Source organism: Lutzomyia longipalpis, chromosome 3 (assembly GCF_024334085.1).
Source record: "Lutzomyia longipalpis isolate SR_M1_2022 chromosome 3, ASM2433408v1".
Lineage (NCBI taxonomy): Eukaryota > Metazoa > Arthropoda > Insecta > Diptera > Psychodidae > Lutzomyia > Lutzomyia longipalpis.
In genome coordinates this window covers 16,940,699-16,966,153 of record NC_074709.1, presented here as the reverse complement: position 1 = coordinate 16,966,153, position 25,455 = coordinate 16,940,699, and the positions used below count along the sequence as shown (strand labels likewise).

The window sequence follows — 25,455 nt, the reverse complement described above, 5'->3', positions numbered from 1 at the left end:
GTAATGCGCGTAAGTGTTTTGGTCACAGTATACGGACGGTTAATAAAAACTAATAGAAAAAGATCCTCTTTTAACCCTCTAAAGCACCTTTAGAAAATCATTTAGAAAAAAGACAAATTTAGTGTTTCGTAAACATTTAATAAAATCTCACATTTCAATATATGGTATAGAAATTTTAAATTATATATTATTTTTTTATACTGTGTCAAGTCAAGCATTTTTCCATCTTTCTTATCACTCACGATAGTTGCTATTTAAGCAATTTTTTCTTTATTTTCATCATTTTATTACTTTTACTTTAATATATTTTTCCATTGAAGTTTGGAGCCGATTGAAGATCGCGCAATTGCGTGCGAATTATTAGTTATAGAGAGAGGAATATAAACGCGAGGATCGCTTCTGATCTTTTCATGCTTTTTCAACGGGAGGATTTCCAACGGCGGTTTTTTTTTGCATTTTTTTATCTCACATTGCACGCAGATTTAGAGAACAAATATGTCCCTCAAATATCACACAAAGTACGCAGAGAGGAAGGATTCCAGAATGAAGTTGGTGCTGTGTTGCTGCTCTTGTCTGTTGTCGCTTCACCTTGCAATCGACTGCGGCATCTTCTCCAGGAAGTCCGCCGCGAGGATACTCTCAATCTCCTGCAGGCACGTCGCTACCTCCTTGTCCACATCACTGTTAAATTGATACGGTGGCCACGTTACGCTCAGTGTTGAGAAGAATCCATAGAGATCCTGCAGATTTGCAATACTCTGATATGTCAGCACTAAATGGTTCTTCCTCGAGCATGCTGGTCTCTGCAGAAAAGAAATAAGGCGAAATATTTTTTTGAAATTTTGAAAGTAAGATAAATGAAGATTCTTCTCAATTTTGAACACATTTTTCACGATTTAAATCACATTTTGTCAGTTTAAATCCTCATTTTCCCTCAATTAAAGTCTTTTCGTTAACATCTTTTGCAACAATTCCCCAATTCTCGTTTCCAAACCCTTTTGCACAACCACCGCGTGACAAATCTCATTAGGTCTTTGTTAAACAGCTACAAAAGCAAAAAAGAAAAATTAAAACTCACCGGTGAATGGCTCGTGTAGCGATAATCCATGAGTCTTGCAATTCTCGTCACATGCGGAATGAATACTGAGGACGGCGTTGGTACTCCCGGCTTTACATTTACATCCCCATTCAGTGTATCCAATGCGTAGTCATTGAGACCCGCCACAAAGGCCCACCGATACCTGCAGGAAGAAGCAAAAATTCTCAATCGAAAATTTCCTCTTTAAATAAGAAAAAAAAAAGAAAAAAGGATTTTCTTTACATTTGAAAATGCGGCAGATTCGTTGCGGGTAGAACGCATCCCAATTCAAGGAGTTTTGCCGTCTCCAGCTGTACCATTCGCCACTGTGGGTGCCCATTTGAATGGAGTCCATTGCTTGTATTTGTCACCCATGTTGAATCCAATCCCGAAAGGACGCGAATGTGTTGGCTTTATTGATAAAAAAAATGATTTTTTCATAAAATAAATTCAAAAAGAAAAAAAAATGAAAGCAAAAGAAAATAATAAAAAAAAATGTTACAAAGAAGCAGACAAATTGAAAGCAAAAGTAGCGTAAAAAATTGCTCTTTAATCCAACAGTGCGAGAAGAAGCGTGAAAAGGTGAATTCAATTAAAAAAAAAACTCCCGGAAATTCCAGGAAATTGAAAACGATAAAATTATTTGTAAAAAAATTGAGTAACAGATAAAATATTAATCTCATAAAATAAAATAAAATTGCAGTGTGATAAGAAATAAGAGAGTAAAGAAGGTGATTTGATAAATGCTTTGCAAACCCACCTAGACTGCTTCCTGTTTTCATGTTCCCCAAATGATGCAAAAAGTGTTTTTTAGGGGAAGAAGTGAGCAGGTAAAAAAAAAAGAGAGAGAACACAAAACATTAGTTAATCGAATCAATTTCCAATCAAATAAAGGCGCGCCACAGAAATGTCTCGTCGAATGAGTTTGTTATTCATCTCCAACACACTCCCCGGTGAGAAATGCCCCTCAATCAATTCAAAAAACTTCCCCAATCAAACAGCAATCCCACCAAAAAAAAAAGTCTTCAACTCACCTAAATTCCTCCGTATCAGTCTTCAATTCTTGCTCAATGGACAACAGAACTTGAACCATTTCAGCGATGATAATTGGCCAGAGGGATGTCACATGATCCGGTGACATTCGTAGCAGGAGGACGCGGAAGCAGAGAAAGACAGCAGCCTGAACGGACGGAACGACCTTTTCCAATCTCAAACTATTTGCAAGTTGCTCTGCAAAGAAGCCACACAAAAAAAGCATCCGGAAGTTAAATTAAATCATCTAAAGATTTTCTTGAAGAGCACAAAACTTACCCTGAATCTCAGGCATGTATTTGTGATACTGATCCAATTCGCTGCAGAAGATAACAAAGGCCAAACGTTTGAGTAGAGCTGCCCTCTGTTCGTATTCCTGCTCCTTTGATGTGAAAATATTCAAACCTCCAGTTTGTGTCAAGGAAACGCGATCTTAAAAGCAAAAAAAGGGAAGTTTAAGAAATAATTTTACAAAAAACTCCGAATAAAGAAGATAAAAGTTACTCACTCATCAATTCCCTAAAGGTCGTATTGTCGTAGGTCATGAGACTATCGAGGATGGATTTCCAGAAAGGTAAGCATGAGAGATCCATTTGGAAGAAGGAATTATCCAGGAGGAGATCCAACACATCCTTCCGCCAGGCTTTCCGTGTGTATTGGTACGTGGAAAGGCTGGCTAGGAGACTTGAGCAAGCATAGAAAGAGGGAATATTGCGGATTGTGTGATTTTTAAGGTACGGCGTAATATTGTACATGAGCGTCGTTACAATGGTCACAATTTTATCCTTTTCCTGTGACCCATACGCCACATCCAGGAGATTGGCGAGAACTACAGCAAGTACCGCTTGTGCCTGTACGCTGTACAATTGATTCCCAATGAGGGACGTTGTGCTCTCTTTAATATTGCGATTCCCATCAATTGGCAGCGTACCGAGATCCTCCTTTACGGCCAAATTCCTTCGGAGCCATGTGGTCTGCTCGAGACAAGCTCCCGCCACCGTTGAGAGTGCCTCCACGAGGCGTGATGTAATGTCGTGCAAATCACGTTGATCCTTTTTATCCGGAAAGGGGAATTGCGGGCAACGCTGGACGAATTCACTGAGAATAGCTAGCAGGACAAATTGTGCCGGTGGCGTCAAGGCCAGACCATCGCGCATAAGTGCCAGGAGGGAGCTCCAGCAATCAGTAAGTTGACTATTTGAGGCATTGCGCATGTAGAAGTAGAACAATTCCAGCGCACTCACATCCAGGCTCAATCCTGCTGGAGGATGATGAATTGGCGGTGGAGATTTCACCACCTGATGGAGGGTTTGCACAAAGGAATCCATTGGCATTATCCGAATACCCGAAACAAGTCGCACGAGACTCAATTGCTCCGTACAAGCCTGAGGGAGAGCCTTCGCTGGTGGTGTGAGAGAATTCTTTCGGCTATCGCTCTCCTCTTGACTCTGCCGCCTGAATTGTTCACCCCGTTGCTGCCACGCCACTGCTACAGCAGCTAGGAAATTCACACCATGATGCAGGGAGATGGGACTGAGAAATTCAAGCAATTGCTTATTAACCAGCCGCGCCTGGCCAATCTCATTGTCCCACAGTGCTGCCACAGTGGCCACAATACGTGGCAAGTGACTCAGGACGGCATTCCGGGCAGCCATGTGTTGCGATGTCTTCGCCTGACTGAGATCTGATGCCACGGGCGTAGATAGAAAGACGTGAACCAAATTATTAAAAATCTGTCCGGGATTTGAAGCCTGTGTCGTGGAATTTGCCGGAGGATATGCTTGATTGAAGACATGCGACAAAGTCATCTGTTGCGTATTATCTAAAAAACAGAGAATTTGCATAAAAATCAATTCCTTGCCTGAAATTATCTCTCTTTGGCATCGAAAATAATTAACTCACCGAGAAGGCAATAGTGGGAGAGCACCGTCATTGCTTCCAGTTGCTCAAGAATGTAATCCGGTGGCAGCGTCAGCCGTCCAATGCGTGCAATCTTGTCGAGATTCGTACAAATTTGATGCACAACACTAATCACGATATTTGTGAGACTCCCAAAGGCATAGCATCCCAGTGAGGAAGTCACAACGTCCGTCCAATTCTTGTGGAGATGCCTCAAATGATCCGCTTGGAGGGCATTGAGAATTGCCGAGAGGAACATCGGTTGCTGACTCACGGGGCAATTGGGCAAGTACTTCACATTGGTGGGTGTATTTGGGGCAGGACGCGTTGGCGATTGTGAGCCACCCCCTGAATTCTCTGATCCCTGCGCTCCTTTGCCATCACTCTCACCCCGTTGGATGGTCACCTCGTACTCTAGCTTTATCACAGCCAACAACAAGCGCAGAGATTCAATCTGGAAGGACTCCAAGTGGAGTTTCTCATCGTCCGGATCATTGAATCGAAGAATATCATCTGTAAACGTTACAGGCTCCTTGAATGTGAAGGAGTGCACGGACGTCAGGATGCAGTGCAGGACAATCTAGTGGAAGCATAAGATTCATTTGAAATTCATAAATTTATATAATGGATCCATTAAATTCAATTTCATTTTTTGGGAAAAGTCCGAGGAGCTTTAGAAAAACTCTAGCAATGAAAATTCTTTTTTATGGCGAATGTTTAATTTTTTTTTAGTGCAACATATGCTGCATCATGGAGATAGTAGCGTCCATTTTTGTAAATTGTAGCTCTTGTACTAAAGGAATGTAATAAAGGTAATAAAATACTACTTTTTTATTGCTTCAAATTTTGTCTTGATCAGATAGAAAAAAGGATTGCTTTTTGTATGAAAAGATCTATTCTATTAAATGAAGTAATACAAAGCTTATGTTGCATAAAGAAAATTAATAAAAGTTAATTTGAAAACAAATTTCTTTTTTTGCAAAATTGGTCTAAAAATTTATTTAAAAAATATTATAAAGATTGATTAAGATAGAAAAGGATTCTTTGGAATGGATTAAATGCTCTTAACTGCCAAAAATTAATTCATACTTTCATATTGCAGCATATGTTTCTCTTTTAGTAAAATTTAAAAGGACGCCACAATGAGAAATCTCTCCATTCCATCTAAAACGATTTTATCAATCAATTTTATTTGTTTTACAATGTGCATTCTCATCAACCCAGACGCATGACCTGAATTCTCGCAGTGAATGAAAAAAAATTGTGACGCGCACGAGGGATCAATGGCTTCCTCATTGAGATTGTTAAATGCCCTAATTGAGTACAATTGAAACACAGATTTAAAAACAAAATAAATGTTGTACTGACCTTCTGGAGTTTGCACCGCCCAATCATGTCAGCAATGAAACTCGCCAGGCCCTTGCCCATCTCCTTCACCACCCCCATCAATTCAGTACAGAGCACCGTGAGCAGTTCAATGCTTGCCAGTTGAATGCGACAATTCCCGCGAATATCTTCCGATGAGGGGAGTTTATTGCCTTCACAGACACTCTTCTGGAAGTAGCTACGAAGGTAGTAGAGGCAGATTGTAACGAGAGCCTCGAGGTACATACAACCCCGGTAGACGTGGCAGTATTCCGTATTTGCAATCATCCCTGCAAAGCCTTTACCAAAGATACTCTTTCTATGCCGTATGAGGAGGCTCTTTATTTGCGTATCAGACAATGTTGTTGTCATGGCGAGGCAGAGGAATGTTCTAAAGTCACTCCCAACAATATTTCGAATTGTCTGCAGAGAGTAGAGAACTTGTTTCGTGTCAAAGACACCATAGTAAAGAAGCATATGCGTATGAAGCGGATGTAGCTTATCGAAGAAGGCTTTGCGCAGCTCATTCTTCTTCTTCTTTCCACAAGCGCTATTCTGACGCAGAATTTCGACATTTTGCTTACTCCTGCGGAAAGTTTCTTGCGCCATTTCCCAGTTAAACTTGCTCTGAATTTTCTTACTATTCTGTTGGTCCTCCGAGCCGGATTCTTGAGTTGCTTTTGCCTCAACAGGTTGTTTCAGTTCATCGTGGGAAAGTCGCTTCTCTTGATTCTCGCTGATTTCACTGTCATACCCACTGAAGGAGTCTGTGCTGTCGTTCTTCTCCTTACCCTCACTCCATGTACTCTCAATTGAATTCTTTGATGCTCCACTGTGTCGTTTGAGGTCTTCCTGCTCAACATTTTCAGCAGCTTGACTTATAATCTCCTTCAAGATATTCTCAATTGTTTCATCCTCATTGGAATCCGCTGATGAACTGAAGTATTCCTCTGCAGCTGCGGATTCCTCAAGGTAACCAATCCCCTCAGCAATATCCGTGAACGATTGTTCGAGTTTCTCCATAACGTGACTTCCACTCTTTGTTAAATGGTACGTCTTTCGATTCTTCGTCCTATCGTGCTCTGTTAAAACTTCCGCAACTTGATTGCAATGCCCAACGAAGCGTTTAACACAAACGGTATTCTCTGCAACGGCTACGTCGTCTTTTTCAACGCTTGTCTCTCTTGTCTCGGACTCTGATTCCGTTGAACTTTCGCCATCTTCTTCGTCACACGATGAGAAGCAAGATTCCTCTTTTGGTGGACTTTCTTCTGGTGCTTCATTTACATCTTCTGTTACCAACTTCGTTGGAGCACTACTACTCAGGGATGTTATATCCGAATCAGCATTATCCACATCAGACGACGTATCCAGAGGATTGACAATCAATGAAATATTGCTGTTATGCTCCGAATTATTCTTCTCACTTATGTAATTCGACGGTCTCCCATTCTTTCCAGCTGAGTTACCAATTGTGACTCCAAAGAATTTCTTTTGAAGCGATCGAATTGGACTTCGCTTCTGCTTTGCCCCTTCGAGATGGTACCGAATATTCCCATCTTCTGAACTTATTGCATAAACATCCCTCTCAATGATCTCGCTTTCATCCGTCTGCCTTTCGGGATTGTACCAAATATCCGATTGACTATCTGAACTTCCCTTCTTCAGGAGATGCGCATTAACAACTCCAATTCTTTTTGTATTCGAAGCTAGGACAATTAGCAAGAGAGGTTGCATGAGACGCGATAAATCTCCTCGGAGTAGAGCTTCTCGCAGCCATTTTGTAACAAAAGTCTTCATTGCCATATGTGGAGGTAGTGTGAGATGATCAAACATCTTAAGGACTGTCTTATCAAATCCACGAAAGCCACGATCACGTCCTAGATGCCAAAGCAACTCAAACTTCCTGAATGTTACGGATGGACCCTCAGTTAGCATCTCACCGCATTCAGCTAAATTCTGCATCGGTGGTGGACACATCACCTTCACATCAGACAACCTCGTTGTCTTGTACTCCAACAATCTGTTCGTCTTAATGCGTGAATTTTCATTTACATCCAGATAGAGCTGTCCCGTGAGACCTTTTGCATCTTCAGTCAACCATTCTCTGTGCGTATTGAGCATCCGATGCCCAATAACTGTCTCCACGAGACCACTGTCCAGGCAATTGTGCAACTGATACAGCAACGAACTAATCTGCCCACGATCTACACTCGTATCGGCCAAGTAGTCCCACAAGATCGACGTTAGCACGTGAAAGACGCGCGTTTGATTCTCCAAGAAGGTAACATGACCTATCTTCATTACAGGCAACATAATAACGAACGTCACACCGGGACTTGTAGCATGCTCAATTTGGGACTTTAACAACGAAATCATTTCAAAGAGTGTCGTAATGGCGGCCACTTGGAGGTCCTTGTCTGCCCTGAAGTAACTCGCAACGAGGCAGAGAACCTTCAACCAGCTTGGGATACTCATGTCTCGCTTATCAATTGTCAGGCTTTGATTGTAATTGGGGAATGTTGAGAGATCAACGAGCAAGCTCGATGCAAGTTTGACAGAATTCCTCAGAGATTCACTCAGTTTGATGTTCATTAAATTGCAAACACTCTTCTCAGCTGCTTCCATGTCTAAGTCATTCATTTTGGTCTGTTTTTTTTTTTTGGAAGGAATTGTATAACAAAGAGGATCAGAAAATGAGTCTTTACGCGTAAAATAAAAGGGTTAAATGACTAAAAAGGTTAAGAGTAAAGAAAGAGGAAACTTACCGGTTCTTCTATGTTGAAGGAGACGCTCTTCTCGCCTGATTGTCGAACCTCTACTACATCTTCTACATCTGAGCGTAGGAGGGTTCTGTAGAGGAGATTCTGCAGCCGCGTTATGCGACAGTGAACATTGACTTTGAGTGTATTGAACATTCGATCGATATCCTTAATCCTGTCAAGACTGTCCCCTTCGACAATGTCTTCACTGATCAGAAGGCTTCTTCCTGGAATTTCTGGGCTCACTGTTATTCGACACGGTGTAACGGGCTTCCCTTCCTTCCCTGAGATCTGCAACACTTGCTTTGACACGTAGATCTGGTAGAAAATCTCATACTGTCTGATACATTGCTCGAGGATTGAGTATTCCTTCATACTTGTCTCCCGTGGTTCACTCTTTGCCTCCTCATCTGCACAACTAGCTCCACTTTCGCTCACAATTGACGTTGGCTCCGGAGTTGTTTCCACATTTGAATCCTCGGCAATTTGGGGTGAGAGATCGGGTGTCTTTGACTTGCTACGAAGTTTCGCAATTGGGGACTTCTTCTTCGCCTTCTTCCCTGAATTATTCTGAAACTCCAAATTTGGCGTTGAAAGTGCGGACGGAATTATGAGTTGTCCTGTATCGGAACAAATATCCTTATCGAGTTCCTGTAGTTTTGAATATGATTTGGATTTTTTCGTCTTTTTGGGGCTCTTCTTCGACATACTATGATTGGAATTTGAACGCGTCATGAGGGCTTCTTCCAGCAGAGATTGATTCAATTTCGAATCACTTTTGCTCTTTTCCAACCCACTTGTACCCTCCTGCTCCCTATCCAGGGCCTCTTCGGCATTCTCAACGCCACGTTTTGTGGTGGAATTGTGACGTGCCGGGCTAGTTATCATCGGTTGGACACGTGAAACAATCTTCATGCACAGCTTCAGCGATGCCCTGACTTCGTCATGTGTTAAATTTTCCGAATAAATCGTCAACATTTGCGTTATGGCGAGAAAAACTTTCGGCAGGTGAACTCGTGTTGTCTCATTGTACGTTTCGAGCGATATTGTTTCAAGGAGGAACTCCGTTAGGTAGCAAACTTCTGCAAGACATGGTGGACCTGAATCAACCTCCGGTTGGACATCTTGGCCAAAATTTGTCTTCTCTTTGAGGTTCAGTGTTAATTTGGACTTTCCACTGCGTGCTTTGCAGGCACGTTCGTAGAGTCCTGACATGTAGATCCAAATGTAGGCTGGATCAAATGTGGCAAAGAGAAGGTTGGCAGACTTTCCCACCTCCGTATTTCCTCCTGAGAGGCACATTGTCCGTATAACGTCACAGAGAACTTCATCAAGGACAACAGGGCCAATTTCAACTTTATCCAGGAGGGAAATGAGAATCCTGTATGGTCTGAGATCAACTGGATCACAATTGAGGCTATTCTTTAGTGTCTGATTGAGTGCCTTTATCAAGATTCCCTGGGAGTATCGTTGAAAGTAGGATTCCTTTGAATCAGACATTGGAGGGAGTTCCTCAACTGGTGATCGTCCACTCCCAACTTCCGTTCCAAGAAGCCACGAATACAGACGACGATTTAGGGACATATCTCGCCTTAGGATTGTATTCAAGGCATTTGTAACGAGTCTCACTAAATCCACCGAACTCACGAGTTTTGTATGCATCGGGAAACCAAGAAGAAGGAACTCCAGCGTATTCCTCTGTACCAGGATCACATTGTCATTGAGACATGCACAAAGGCCCGCCATGAGGACATCATGATTCTTCCCCAAGAAATACTTTTGCTCCTCCATTGGGATTTTCTTGTGATAATGATCCAGAATGTACGAAACAGCTGGCAATCTTATTGAAGCATTTGTGGCCACGCATTCCCAGAGGCAGGTGTAGAAGCAGAATGGATTAACAGCAGCCGAGACGAGATTTAGGAGGGAATTTGTACGATCAAAATGATCCAAACCCGATTCATAGCCCGGCAGAACTCCACTGAGAAACCCACTCAATGCTGGCCTTAGACGCTCTCCAAGTGGAACAAAGTACTTCTCATAGATCCCCAACAGTGTGGGCCTGACATTCATAGCAGCATAGCCAAGGAGCGGAAATAGGCCAGCACTGTAGATAAACAGCTCCGTTGCCAGCCTCTCTGTTCCTGTATTACTAAAGATCACATCATACGTCTCAAGAGCCTTCAAATGGACCCCCGATGGCAGAGCTGGATGCATACACTGTGCCAGGCGTTTGGAAATTTTTATCCTTCGCGGAATTATCTGATACTGCGGATAACTCGAAATCACCTTTTGATGAAAAGAGAACCACAAGACAATGCCGGATCTACTAATCAATCCCACATCTTATCACACAACCACCACAAACTCACCTTATTTAACTTGCCCAGGGCTGATATCAAGTCAGCCCATTCGCTTGAATATTCGAAATTCTTCAACGCCTTGTCAATGTTGGACATGTAAATGCGATACTTGTGTTGATTCATTAACTCATACTCCTCCATCAGAGCACCCGGTGATGAATCCATCTTCCACGCTTTTTTCTCCTCAACGTGCTCCAACTAAAAATTTCATACAAAATGTCCCAAATTAGATTTTTTCCTTCTTCGCCGTAAAAGTTGTGTTAAGCACAGAAAGTTCCGAATGAAACTGATTCATTTGCTCTCTCTCTGAAATGGCCTCACTATCTCTTTACAATCGTTGTGTTACTCTTCCTGATAACAACGATACAACAGTGATGGTCGTGAAAATAGGTGTCATATTTTGAAATTAAAATTTTGTATTTTAGCTGTGTTTCTTTCAGACACAGCTTTTGTGTACCGAGCAAAATCGAAAGTCGTCAGATCGGGCTCAAACTTGGGATGAGCACGAATTAGGGTCCCCACATTCCAAAAAACGTATGCGCCAAAAAAAAAATTTTTCCGGCCGTCCGGCCGTCCGTCCGTCCGGCCGTCCGTCCGTCCGTCCGGATTATAAACTTAAATTGCAAGACAACGGTGATAGATAGAGACTTGCGGTAAACGGCAAAGTTTAAATATCGACTTGAAGAAATCCGATTATGAGGTCAAATCCACCCCCCCACCCCCCCGTCCGCCATTTTGAATAACCTCAAAATTTTGTTTTCGCTATATCTCAGCCGCTATTATAGCTAGAGGGCTGAAATTTTGATATGTTGTAGGGGCCATCAATACCTTTCCAACGGTACCTCATTTTCGAAAATCGGTCAAGCCGTTTAGTCAATATGGCCGCCACAATTTTTCATCGAAAATCGACCATAACTCGAAAACGGCTTGACCGATTTTGATCAACCTGGGCTCAAATGAAAGCTCTCAACAAACCCTACAACTCTCTAGAACATCCGAAGTTTCAAAAGTGACCGCTAGGGGGCCAAAAATCAAAAACAAAATTTTCGATGAGTTTTCGATGAATATCTCGAAAACGCCATTATCGATTTGCTTCATTTTTTGATATGTTATAGCTGACCATATTATCTAGCTCCATGCCAAAAATGAAGAAAATCTATGTCTCCGTTCTCGAGATATAGCCTTCCAAAGTTGGCATGTCATATCTCGGGTTCTACAAGTCCGATTTTGATCAACTCAAGTGCAAATGAAAGGTTTCGTGAAGCCCTACAAATGTCTAGAACATTGCAAGTTCGAGAAATGACCGCGAGAGGCGCTAAAGTCAAAATCAAAATTTTCGAAAATTTCGAACTCGAATATTTCGAAAATGCCATTATCGATTTACTTCATATTTTAATATATTATAGTTGAGGTTAAGACCTTTCCAACGATAGCTCAAACTCGAAAATCTATGGAGCCGTTCCCGAGATATAGCGTTTTAAAAATTTCTTGGGGGATGACTTTTCAACTTCTCCCGACTTTGCGCGTATTTAAATTAATTCGCGTTCTAGTTTGCTCTCACAAAATTGGTACACTGAAAGAAACACAGCTCCCGTAAGCTTGGTCAGCTTACCAGTACATTTTTAATTGTGTTTTCTTTATAAATTTTATCGTAAAACCATTATACAAAACCGTTAAAATACAATTAAGGAATAAATAAGTATTGTCACTCTTGAGCAGGTTAACATTTTCTAGCAATTATACCTGATAGATCTAATATAAAATCAATTTATTGTTAGCATATATTTAAGCCATTCGAAGAAAATATCTTTTTTTAAATATAGGTATGAGAAAACTTCCTTAAGATCAAATTCAGTAAAAATCCGATTTTGGTAATAGAGTTTATCCGTTTTGATGACCTTATTTTAGAAAATATTGAGAATACGCGTAATATTGTTAAGAAGCAACACTTATAAAAAATCACAGCTAAAAAGATTAGGTTCTAAAAAAGAGACTTCTAATTTTGATCAAACGGGTAAAGTTGGCAAAGATTCTTCCGAGAATTTTTCCATAAAAAAAGGACACAATAACAAAAATGATCCTAAAAGTAATAAAGCTCTCATTAAATAGGTATTATTAAAACATGTCTCAATTATTAGCAAGTTTATCAAAATTAGTGTTAAAACTAACATTTTATAACTATTCTTTATTTTTATCAATATTGGCGAATAATCTTTTGAATGTTATTTTTGATATTTTCCCATTTGTTTCTTCAACTGATATCTCTGGGGCCTCAAAACGACTAAACTCCTTTTCTTTCACAACTAAAAATAAACTGAAATGTATTTAATGCGTCATCTCAGTGTATTTCATGATCATTACACTATCTATTGGAAAGAAATGAAGAGTACGATCGTACAATCAATATTCAAACACACATCTAAAGTTCAATTTTCCCAGAAAGAGAAGTCATGAAAGTCAAACTGAAGGAATTTTCTTGTAAATTGTTGGTAAATTGTGGCAGTAGAGCTGTGCCACATTGAAAAAAAAATGTCAGAGTTTGCGATATCACGCGAACATTACGAATTATACCATTAAAATTTATCACCACTCGGGAATTCCCCTGCATTTTACCTCCAACAATTTAAAAAAAAACGCAACACATTGTTGAAAAAAAAAGGAAAATGAACGGACAGTGGCAAAAGGTTGATTTTGTTCTTTTTAATTTGTACATTAAAACACGCAGCATAAACATCACTCAATTTATTCAGCACACATTTTAACGATGTTGAAGTGAGAAAATTTGCAACAAGTTAGAGCATGATTGTATCATAGAGAAAAAAAACAACATTTTCTATGACTTTCAATGCTCTTCGAGACTTAATTTAAATTTATTTTTTCCCAAATTTGCATTTCAATCACGAGATGAGGAATAGAAAAGCCAGAGATTCTCTCCCAGATGCTGCAAAGGCAAAGGCAATTAGGCTGATCTGCCATACTAAAATAAGATTCGACGACTAATGCAAACAATACCCATCACGATACTTAATTTATTTACATTGAACAGAGAGAAAAAAAAGCTCAAATCACGCAAATACGAATGCCTACAAATTCATGTAATAAAGCAATTTAATATTCTTCTCTTCCGTAGGATATTTCACTTTCAACGGTTGATATGAACGAAAAAATGATTATTCACACAACATAAAATTCCTTCCTCGATAAAAATTTGTGTCACAAAGTTGATCTTCAGCCATTTCTCTCAACAATTTATATACTACCTACCTACATATATAGTTAATTAAGCTAAAAGCTATTAAACTTCCATTTTTATTTGCCCCAGCTGAGGAAATAAAAATTGTACTCTGACTAAGAAACAATTTATAAATTTAATTCAGTCTTTTGAGCTGATTTTTCTCAACTTTATCTTCTCAGTCTGTCTTTGTATAAACATTTTGTCTCCTGACGCAGTCTTTTTTCTTCTTCTTGAACAATTTTTTGGTTTCTCTAAACTTTTATACATTACATTTATTAATAGATCCAGATATTATTGTGATCTATTAGTAAGAAAATAAACAATAAAGATAAGCCAAGTCATGGTACAAATCGCATCCTCATCTTTTACAGACAATCTATTAGTTTGTATTTGAACAGAGATTAGCTGCAAGTCATCACAATGTTGTGATGAAAACATTTTAATAAATTTTATCAAATGTTTAGAGAAAACTATTAACTCGAATTTGTCCTGTGAGATTTGCGAAGAGATTGAAATGTCTGCTTCAGCACAGATTTGCTCATTGAAAACTTTTTTTTCTGTAAGGCTCTAACTGGTATTGGTCTTAACGATTACTTTTCCTAAAATGAATAAACTCCTTCAATCTTTACAATTAGAACAATTTCGTCCCACAAATTTTTCATTTCTTCTATTCTAATGTAAATATTTTTATGTAATCAGTCTTAATTCTGAGCTTTTTAAATCCCAGAAAAAACATTAAATAATTTATATTTCCCCAAAAAGTTTTATTTTATTCTTAGATTTTTCTTCAGTATTAAATTCTTTTAAAAGCTTCACTTCAATTTTCAAAATTCTCATTGCAAAACTCAATAAAATAACAAAACTAGCGCAGAGAGAGTAAAATTTATTCAGTAAAGCTTATTTACTACGCTAAATTAGAACTGTTTGAAGAACCTCAATAAATACAAAAACGTGCTAATATCTTAATAAAACGAAAACCACATTTGTTTATTTTTGCAATTAGCACATCTTTTGTGAAGTTGGAAGCTTTTTTTATTCACAAATGTCTTTAAAAATCACTCCTTACGCAAATCTCCTTGTTAAGAATTTTTTTGTGGGGAAAAATTTAATTGATAAAAATAAATTGATTTGTGATTTTCCCTCTTCTATGGCGAGATTTGTTTTCATTCACCTTTTTCGCGCACATTTTGCACGCAACAATTTTGTTTACACAAAATTGGCGGAATTCTTTGATAAAATTATTCTCCCACGAAAATAGAATGAAATTCGCAAATAAATAACAATATACACAAACACCTACAAGTGGAGGGACCATTGGATATGGTTTTCTACCGTGAAATTCTGGCGCGGAATCGTCGCTAGAATAGATAAGATTGTGGAATTCTCCTCTCTTTTTTTCCCTCCACCGTCAAACTCACGCTTTTCTGCTACTTTGGCGCGAATAATGGATCTTTTTTTATATCACGGCAATGAGGGAGAAATACCACGGCGTTCGTGGAAGAAGAAAAAAAAAGATTGCTGAATAAAAAAATGATGTTGTAAATGGCAGAGAGAGCACATTGCTAGCATATTAGATAATAATTTTTTCTTCTTTCAGAACATTCTCACAGACACACCTTTTGTCTCTCCATGAGATTCTGTTTTATTTTCCGAAGAGTTTTCTTCATTTTTAAGGCCTTTCAAATCTACTTATTTTGTATTCAGCACAGAAACAAACTGGTGGATTCTTCATTGGGAACTCATAAAAACGGTGTCTGCCAAAAGTGGGCCACCTTCGGGCATTTCTTCTGGAAAATTTTTCGTACACACCGCACGCATTTAGAGCACAAAATTCCACGCAAGACCCACCAAAGTGCACACACTAAACCCGCACAAGTTTACCCTTTTGCACGTTATACAGAACACTGGCAATTTTCCACGTGAATTTTCTAATAAACTGAGAATTTTAGTTGGTAGTTTTCAAGAATTTCCCAAAATACGGAAGTAACCTCCACAAAAGATTCAAAACTAAAACAGCAAACTTGCAAAATTTCCGATCGCCGTGATTTCAATTTACATTTTCGTGCAAAAAATATTTTCTTCTGACCTCATTGGTGAGGCAGATTTTTTCATTTTACAAGATCGCGCGCGCGATTTTCCCTCCGAACCCAGCACAGCCAGACAATTGATCTCACTCTCGGTATACGACTGGGTGACGTGGGAGAATGATTGTTTGACTCTATTTCACAAGAGTCGCTGCTTTACAAACCAACCAACATCACGCACCAGAGTACAGCTACATGTGATCGCCACCGAGCTGACGATCATACGATCACTAAAAGCCCCAACAAAGCTCTCCCCAAAGGGGTCCCCCTGAATCGTTCAACAGCTCGTTTAAAGCAGTTTTCATTACTCAAAATTTAATTTGAGTATTTACTACAACTACGGCAAAAAATAATATGAAAACTCACCAAACTCGTCAAATATTTTAGGCTAAAATGATAGAACAACATTTCTCTTTCCCGTAACGAATAAGATTTGTTAAATAAATATTCTTGTTTCTTTACGATTAGTTCTTAGAAACTGAAGAATTTAATAGGAAAATTAAATTCTTAAAATTAATTCTTCTCTTTTCTTAAAATTTAAAATATCGTCTTAAAGAAGTTTTAAAAAAAATTGAAACCTTGTAGGAATCTTTAAAATTACCCCTAATTCCCTTAATATTTATATCAAAGTTTGTAAGCTGATTTGAATATTTACAAAAGAACTTTCTGCTAAACATTTTCTCCCTCTCTGTGTGTGTGTTCATGAATGTGGGTTAATTTAAATGGCTCAAGAGTGACTTTAAATTCAACTTCTCTCTAAATATTTGCTCAACTTATCATTTACCAAATCAAGGGGAAGAAATTGTGAAAGAGCTTTTGGAAGCATTTTCTCTGTTTATTTTTCCACACGAACGTCATAAAAGGGATTCACAACGTTAATTTGTGTTTGGGACGTGTGGGAAGGACATCCTTCAGCGTGTTATATCATCAAATTAATTATTCTCCTCCATGTACGCTCTCATTCTCAAATGTTCAATTTTTTAATGATTCCAAGTTTTGATTTCCTTTTTAAGAGAGGTCAGAGTGTGCGGGGAGTGGGTCACAAAAGGCGCCCACACAGTGGAAAATAATTGAGCCTACCCTCTTTGCTTTCATCATAACATTTCCCTACTGCGGTGTGTAAAGGAAATGCGATCTGCAGTGCCGAGGGTGAGGCGGGAGAGGCGACAGATAAGCAAAAATAGAACCTCATCTGTGTGTGGAAAAGTGGGTGGTGGGAGGGAATTTTCTTCAATGAATTGCATCGTCGCTTCACGAAGGTCAAACCTGGAAGCAAATATAATATTTTTGCACACAAAACACGTCAGTGGCACTGGATTTAGAGCCTTGAGACGTGTCCTCGACCGTGCAAGCTTCACCCAGGCATAGGGATTGTGAGATTTGGAGTTGCAAATGACCCAGAAAAATTCGGGAAGTGCATTTTACGATGGAAAACACGCATAGTCCAGCAGCAAACTTACATAACTTTTCCGCAAAATTCCCCGTGAATTCAACAACCACGCATCTCACGGCACACCAGGAAGGTCTCTTGCGGACACAGCTGGGCAATCCGGGAAATTCTACCACGTCATTTGGCAGCCACAAGACGTTCCAGAACAAGAATCCGTACGGATCAGCTGACTTCTTTTTCTATCCAATGGAATTCACATTCCCGTTAGTCACGGCCACTTTTTCACCAATTTCCACGACAAAACATCCAGTTTCCCTCGGGCCTTCACCAAAAATTTACACTACGGACCTTTTTCTTGCTTTTCCACTTGTTTTTCACACGAAAACACAGCACAGTTGTGCAGAAATTTGGGAAAAATACAAAAACACCTTGTTGTGAAAAATTATTTTCTTTCTTCTTTGTCTTCTTTTGAATGTCAGTACCTCGTGAGTTTTCGACGAGACTGAAAATTCTCGTTTTTTTCTCGGATTGTTCCCGGATTTGAGTAGTCGCGCGGGCTGAATATTTTTTCTTGAATAATAATTAGAAAATTAATCTAAAAATCATTTTAAGAGCATAAATGCATCATTTAAGAAGAAATAAAGTTAATTCTGTTGATTAAAAATGTGAAGTTTCCATAAAAACTTAGAAAAGGAAATAAAGGTAAGATATTGAATTTACAGTGATGATTCGCATAATAACAGCTATTGTGTTCAACGAAGAAATCAATGAAAAATATAAAAATGAAACATAAAATCATAAAAATAAGAAACAAATTATACAGTACGTTTTTAAAAATGTTTCCTCTTTATTTGTACGCACTTTTCATTTTTTCCTCACATTTAAAATATACACTATTTTTATGGATATGGATAAATCGGGAGAAAAGAAATCTCACTATGCTTACGAATGCAATTTAAAAAAAATATCTGCGCTTAAATTACAAAAAAGAGAAAATCTCAGTAGGCTCCATGTTTCATGGACGTTTCACAAATTTTTTTTATACAAGGCAAAATCACATTCATGAATTTTCTTTTTTATCTAAACTTGAGACGGAAAATTAAAAAGAAAATGCGTTGAAGATTACAATGTTTTCTTTTGTTTAAAAGAGAAATTGAATGCAAATAGAATTTAAGTAATATCTCGTAAAAAAACAGATATAAATAAACAAATAAAATATAGAGTGATATTAATTTATAAATTAAGCTAAAAAATATCTTTTGATATTTTTATCGATTTCCTCTCATCCATTTGCGCTGGAAGAGATAAAATATACATATTCCCTTTCGTTTCGACAAACACAGCAAAATTGCATGCCACGTTACATTTTGTTTTTAATAATTTGAGAAAAATATATATAGTGTTTCTTTATCCCCCATAAAAGCCTTGCCCACCTTTTACCCCCTCGCACCCTCTTGTGTTCTATCGTGGGGAATTTTGCCAAAATACTATAAACTCCCATCAGATCGGAGGGTTTGTCGTGTATCCTCCTCATCCACCTTCTCCGTCACATTTTGATTGGCTCGATCGTTTTCATATTCGACAAAGTCATCAAAGAGACTGGGCCACGCTTCTTCGTCATTGTACGACGTGATATCACAAGTTTCCGCGAAATTGAGAAACATATTCCAGGTGTCCTTCGGCACACCGCGTATTTGGGCGTGTTGCGCCAAAAAATACAGCCATCGATCCAGAAGCTTGGGCGTATGAACTGTAAAGACAAGGCGCCATAAAATGATTGCCATGTCTAGAGAGAGTGTTCGGTGTCCCGGTTCCAGTCCAAACCTGCCAAAAAGAAATTCAGAAAATTGAATTCCAAATTGAAGCCCTTTCTTCTTAGCTTGACTTTAACTCACCCAAAGGTGAATCTGTACAATTGCTTGAAGAGTTCGGAATCCTCTTTGAGCTTTTCCACCGTTTGCTCTAGGCGTAGGCGGATACCGTCCACGGTGTCTGCATTGAGATTTCTCAGACCCTGAACAAATTCCTGGCGCGTAAAACGGCACATTTGCGAGGCGTCTAGGCACCAGGCCAGCACCAAAATTGCAAAATCATCGGGTTTATAGCGCAAATCACTACAGAGGCGTTCAATGCCTTCGGACAAAATGGCATCCTCATGTGGATCTTTGTAGCGCTGATACAGAGCAACGAGTGTGTTGTCCGAAATTTGCTGGGAGTCTTTTACTGCAAAAACAAAATAGGCGCCATTTTGGATTTTGGAACAGGGTCTTATTGTGGAAAGGAGTTTATTCAGGCTAGTATGAAAGATGATCCTCTATCGCAGAACAATTTTAACCCATTCCATCTTGTAGAGGATCAAAAAACATTGAAGAATCGCGAGAGAAACTCCCCAAAATTCACTGGGATCACATCGAAAAGTGCAAATAAAAATTGCAAAAAAATTCAAATATTGCGACGCCATTTGACGTTTTTTTCCCTATAAAAAATGTTTGAAAACTTTTTTGTAGACTTGTCGCTCATTTTCCGTGGAGTTTTTTTCTAGTCAAAATAAATATTTATTATTTCGTTTCTGGTGTGATTTCTACATCTGAATCTGTGAAATCTTCTGCTTCTTGGAAATCTGTGCATCTAATGATACTCTCAAAGCACTGAGAAATCAAACTCATTGGGAGTTTATTGCTGTGAATAATTTCATGAGACTTCCGGATGTCTTTCTTGACATTGCAGCCTCCTCAAGAGCGGATGCAACAAAGAGGAGGACATAGAATTTCTTCACTGCCCATTGATTCAATTTCAATCTGCTGGAGCAAATCTTTTGCTTCCGGAAGTCCCAATTTCTACAGCAAAACCTCATGGGCATTCTGCAGAAAAGAACTCTGAGAGGCAAAATGAGAGTTGAAAATCACTTTTGTCAGCTCCAGGAAGTCATTGCTCTTGGGGAAGATGTATGGAAAGACGAGGATGAAGATTTTGTGGACTTGCCCAGTGTTCCAATCCGTCCAATCCGCGTAAGGAGACTTTTAGGAGGAAACCCAGAATAGCTTTGAGGGCAGTTCTGTGACTCTCAGAAATGTCTTCCGTGCTGGTCATGATTTGCTTGATGACTCCGTCGAATGTTTCCGGATACTGACTACTAAACTGATTTCTACATCTGCTGAATCAGGTATATTGCGCTGAATGGGATTCAACTCGGTAAGATTTGCTTAAATTCTCACTGCCGAAGAGGCCCAAAAAAAATGTAAAAAGATTTGTTTTGATTTGCAAGGGGCTGGTTCTATCAACCTCCCTCAGCTTCATTTCGCTGTGGATCACCTGATTCAGATGTAGAAATCACTCAGGAAACGAAATAATATACATTTATTTTGACTAGAAAAAAACTCCACGGAAAATGAGCGACAAATCTACAAAAAAGTTTTCAAACATTTTTTATAGGGAAAAAAACGTCAAATGGCGTCGCAATATTTGAATTTTTTTGCAATTTTTATTTGCACTTTTCGATGTGATCCCAGTGGATTTTGGGGAGTTTCTCTCGCGATTCTTCAATGTTTTTTGATCCTCTACAAGATGGAATGGGTTAAAATTGTTCTGCGATAGAGGATCATCTTTCATACTAGCCTGAATAAACTCCTTTCAAGAAAAAAGAAATATCTGGGCTTGAATAAGAAAGTTTTAATAAAATAAGTTTTTTATAATACCAGTAGGTGGTTTTAAGAACTTATGGCTTTGGCTTTTTGGTAGATTCGTATTAAAACTTTTTGTTATAAAAAATATGTATCATAATTCAGGGATCACTGTAACATTATCTTTACTTGCTTCCTTTCTTTGGTTGCAATGTATCCAACTTCATTCTACTACACTGTATAGTGAGGTATTGGTTAGCGTCACATCGGATGTACTCCTTATGCTCATTATTTATTGTTAAAACTCTGACGGGTTAAATTGAGAAATAAGAATATTCGGGCAGATCTTTTTAGTGAAATAGTTTTAAGTCACAAGTGTCTCAATGTAACATCAAAAACAAGTCAAGTAAAAAGTCGGAAACAGGGTAAGAAAAAAGGTAAAGGGTAAAGGGTTTGGATTTTATGGGGCTTTTATTCATATCGCCCGCAGTTTTTGTGTGGAGTGGGGTTCTATTGAATCCCCACTTTGATTTTGTGTGATTGATTTTTGCGTGATTTTTATTTTTTTGTGTGTGTGCACTGCTCTGTGCACACATTTTTTGTGCGAAAGAGAGGAATGGGAAGGAAACCGGTATTAGGAAACGCTTGGCCAAGGAAAGGTAGAAAATCTACCCAGCAGGGAATCGAACCCGCTTCGTAGCGATATTGGGTATGATCAAATCGGAGCGTTAACCGATTGACCTACCGCCACCCTAAAGGTAAGAAAAACCTTAGATATTCTTGATAAAGAAATCTCAAAAAAGTCAGATCTATCAAAGAAATCTTCAAAGAAACACCATAAGAATTGTTCAACAATCCTTTTCATGTTCTTTGAGCCGAAAATGTGAAAAACTTTGATTAAATAAATGGAGAGGAAGGTAAGTTTGTAAGAATGGTCAACTTTTCAACAACAAAGAAGTTCCGGAAGTTTCATAAAATAAGAACATCTCAAGAATGTAAGTAAGTTCTCCTTCTTTATAAGTTTAGTGCCAAAAAAGTAAGAACTGGAAAGGACTTTGAAGTAAAAAAAGGTAATTCAAGCACAAAAAAAAGGAAGGAAAAGAAAAGATGAGTTGAAAACCAAAAAGGAAATTTTACTTGTTCCAATGATGTCTCCCATTGTGTTGGCATTCCCATTCAAAACGGGTACTGGTCGTGTAAGATAGCCCGAATTGGAGTGCAGATTTGTCATGTGAACAGGACTGTTGTTGATCAACAGCTCGTCGGTTTCTGCAAAATATCAAATTGAGTCATCATTGCTCTGGAGATGAAAATTCTCTCTTTCTTACCACCGCGTTCAGATGCATCACGATTGTCATTGGCAGTTCTTTCGGTAGCGCTTGTGGCACAATCTCCTGCTGAAGATTCCGTGGGTGTCTTGAAGCATGTCCAGCAATTCCCCATGTCGCCCCACTAAATCTCAATCAATTTGATCTCTTCTTGCGCCCCTTATTTCGTTCAATGATCATACTTCTTTCAATAGATTTCCTTCGTCCTCCTCTTTTACCAATTTCCTCTTGGAATACTCTCCACACGCCCCCACTTCCCGAGAAGTTATTTTTGGAATAAAATTTGAATCTATCTAATCACTAAGATGTGCAACAAGGAGGGTGTAGGGGTAATTATTGAATAATGTGGTCATTTAGTCATCTAATTAGGATGTTGCATTTTTCACCCTCCTGTGTTGGTCTAACTCTAAAATTGAGTGTTATCTTGCGAATTTTGGCACACGATTTCTAATGCAGAAAACAATTTTTTTTCTCCACTCAAATATATTCTCCCAGGTATGATTCTATTGGCACGTTGAGATGGTCGTCTAGTGGTCACACTGATTGATTTCCGTGGTCTGCAATTATAGAAAGACATGATGAAGGGAGGGAGAACATCAACAGAATGGCCCATAAGGTGTGAGAAATACATTAAAGTTAATGATCCCTGAAATACCAGCGATTTTGATTAAAATATGGGGGCTTCTCATATTGAATTTTAATACGTTTTGATGTATTTTTTTTTATCTTAAAGATAAAAAGAATTTATTTTTAAAAATATAAATACCTATTACATTAAATTCAAATATTAAATCTATAACATTTTTGTAGAATTAGAGATAGGGGAGAGCGGGGTTAAAAAAGTCACTTAAGGGTTTAGAAAAGGCTAAAAATATCATATTTCCCAAATAGAAAAAGCGAAATGTATAGCACATTTCTTTAGGAAATTTACTGCCCTACAACCCTTTCTAAGATCATTTTGTTCTATCTAGCTAGGAAATATGATATTTTAGGCTTTTTCCAAACCCTTAAGTGACTTTATTAGCCCCGCTCTCCCCTATATAGAAAAAAACATGCTTAAATATCAAAATGACGGTTTAAATGCAACATATGAATTTAAGGTTTTTAATGAAAATTTTATATAAACTATATAGCGCTCTAATAAAAATACAAAATTTATATTTTTCTTCAATAAATAAATCCTTTCTTATTAAATTCTATTTTTAAAAATTTTATATTTGGTTCCTATTTTTGTAATGAACTGAGAGTGAGTTCAATAAACTCCCAAAAAATATTAATTTAATTTACAAAACGAAACATGAGCGAAACATAGTCCGCCACTTGTATGTTTCTGATCTTCCATGGTGTTAATGACCTATGATTTCACAATAGGAAACCCCCATCTAATAAGAATACATAAAAACCACTAAGAATAGAGAGAAAGAACACAATGAAATTTAAATTATTCTCAAAGCACTTAAGAGTTTTTCACAGTCTGGACTTAATCCCTATGCTGATTGTGAATTAAAAATGAGGGTGTTGTCCGGAAAAATCCCTTTGTTTACACTTAAAAATTGCAAACAGATTGCAAGTCTCGCCAAAGTTGACATGACGTCTAGAATTCGCCATGTTGGAAGTGTCATAGTCTCTGCACTTTCTTTAAACTCCCCATTACAAAATTCTAACTAATCTCTGGAGTAGGATGTGAAAAAAATGCTCCCTGGGAGACTAGAGAATTTAATGGAGGCATAAAATACTCAACCCACCGAAACAAAACATTAAAAAATCAATCTCAACTTACTGCAAAGACTTACGCGTCTCACTTTGGATTTTTTAACTTCACGGGTTACTCAGATAAAAATAAAATGATGGAATAAAACTAAATTTACTTTATCAGTATGGGCAGATAAAATGCGTTTTCTTAGCATAATTCCTATTTTTTAATAACACCTTTTTTCAATACCCGAAGACACCACAAAACTCTCGCACACATTAGTGCTCAAAATGACACTGACATCGAGCTTTTCGTGCCTCAGAGTTTCAATTTAATGGAATGGCAGCATTTTATATTTTCTCGTGGTTTGTCTGGAGATTTTTTTCATTATATAATTAATTTTTTTTAAATATTTTATTGGATTTAATTGTTACAATTTAAATAATTTAGATATAAAATTAAAGATTTTGTAAAATGTCAATGAATTTTGATACAACTGTTTGACAGCTGTCATTTTTTAGCCCTTTGATGCCAACTGAGTGGATTTTTCAAACAATTTTTATTTATTATCCTATTTATCTTTCTAATGATTATTTGACATTGAGCAGCTTCATTCACAAAAATTTTAACTGTGAGCATTTTGAAATATAAAAAGATTAAATTTTCTATTTGTCGCGAAAGGTTTAAAAATTAAAGATTATAAGATAAATATTCAGTTGACTTTCTTAAAAAAAGTGCTTTCCTCTAATATATTTCTTAAAATTTAATTTCTTTACATATTTTTTATAACATAAATTGGTATACTTTTGAGCAATTTGCATACATTCAGGCAAATAATTTCCGCCTTCCTGCGCTTTTCAATCCCAATGCCTCTTCAACCTTTATTCCAAATTAAATAAATCAAATTAAAGAAGTTCTTTTATATAATTTAATTTACTTGTTAGACAAAAAGGGGCCCAAAAAATACAACATAATCGCATAACTTCATCTGCAGACAAAAATTGAGAGAGGAATTCGTGAAAAATTGCTGTATTACTCCCCATTTGCAGCTTATCTTATCACCCATAGAATATCGTGTCTTTTGCCCTACAACACACTCCATTGGGGGATCGATAAAATGGAGCAGTTTCAATAATTATATTCGGTATCCGCTAAAGTAATCAGAAGCGACAAGAGTTTTAGTTGACTAATAGAACTGTCCCCCCTACCTCCCTGGCATCCCCGGGAGCACCGCGGAAACCTCCTCTTTTGCACACCTGAGAGACCAGGTAACGAGGCGCGAGAGTTTGCTGAACGATTGCAATGAAGAAGGGAACGCGAACTGAGGTACCTTGGTAGCTAAACACCCAAACATAGAACATCCAAACTCACCTGAACCACTTCCATTGCCTCCAATACCTCCAAAGCAGCAGAAAAGAAGCGGAAGAGTGTGAATGTGTGATTTAAAGGGTTCATCATTGAGAAAATTAGCTGTCGTTAAACTAAAAGTATAAAAAAAAATTAAAATAGAACAAATGCAAGGCTTGTCTAATAATAAATGTACCTACCTACCTACCTATATTTATACTAGGTGGCGCATAAATTAATGCATGACTGCACGTAAAGT

At 38.1% G+C, this 25,455-nt stretch overlaps 2 protein-coding genes across 4 annotated transcripts; both read right to left on the bottom strand.

The window, feature by feature from the left end:
* Nucleotides 1–117: 117 nt before the first annotated feature.
* On the bottom strand, nt 118–17,662 carry LOC129794255 (protein dopey-1 homolog). Of its 2 annotated transcripts, XM_055835020.1 has the most exons (12): nt 15,351–17,662; nt 10,509–10,697; nt 8,143–10,425; nt 5,378–8,023; nt 4,013–4,589; nt 2,619–3,932; nt 2,390–2,542; nt 2,113–2,308; nt 1,839–1,850; nt 1,322–1,489; nt 1,079–1,241; nt 118–803 (listed from the first exon to the last, which is right to left on the bottom strand). In XM_055835020.1, exons 1-12 carry the CDS (start codon nt 15,399–15,401, stop codon nt 585–587), a joined length of 7,971 nt encoding a protein of 2,656 aa, XP_055690995.1. In that variant the 5' UTR covers nt 15,402–17,662; the 3' UTR covers nt 118–584. The 2 variants fall into 2 exon arrangements, with proteins under 2 accessions (XP_055690995.1, XP_055690996.1); XM_055835021.1 differs by lacking the exon at nt 1,839–1,850 and having other exon boundaries at nt 15,351–15,759.
* A 369-nt stretch (nt 17,663–18,031) lies between these two features.
* On the bottom strand, nt 18,032–24,199 carry LOC129794257 (DCN1-like protein 3). Of its 2 annotated transcripts, none has more exons than XM_055835025.1 (5): nt 23,937–24,199; nt 22,157–22,713; nt 21,966–22,097; nt 19,104–19,431; nt 18,032–19,032 (listed from the first exon to the last, which is right to left on the bottom strand). In XM_055835025.1, the coding sequence occupies exons 2-5, from the start codon at nt 22,269–22,271 to the stop codon at nt 18,696–18,698; spliced, it is 912 nt and encodes a 303-aa protein (XP_055691000.1). In that variant the 5' UTR covers nt 22,272–22,713; nt 23,937–24,199; the 3' UTR covers nt 18,032–18,695. The 2 variants fall into 2 exon arrangements, with proteins under 2 accessions (XP_055691000.1, XP_055690998.1); XM_055835023.1 differs by having other exon boundaries at nt 23,950–24,164.
* Nucleotides 24,200–25,455: the final 1,256 nt, after the last annotated feature.

Coding starts and splice junctions, on each gene's coding strand:
- LOC129794255 (XM_055835020.1), bottom strand. CDS start 15,401: ATGAAGAAAACTCTTCGGAAAATAAAACAGAATCTCATGGAGAGACAA. Junction 10,426..10,508: donor CCCTGGGCAAGTTAAATAAG/GTGAGTTTGTGG, acceptor TTTCATCAAAAG/GTGATTTCGAGTTATCCGCA. Junction 4,590..5,377: donor GGCGGTGCAAACTCCAGAAG/GTCAGTACAACA, acceptor TGCTTCCACTAG/ATTGTCCTGCACTGCATCCT.
- LOC129794257 (XM_055835025.1), bottom strand. CDS start 22,271: ATGGGGAATTGCTGGACATGCTTCAAGACACCCACGGAATCTTCAGCA. Junction 19,432..21,965: donor GGGAGACATCATTGGAACAA/GTAAAATTTCCT, acceptor TTGTTTTTGCAG/TAAAAGACTCCCAGCAAATT. Junction 19,033..19,103: donor TTGTACAGATTCACCTTTGG/GTGAGTTAAAGT, acceptor TCTTTTTGGCAG/GTTTGGACTGGAACCGGGAC.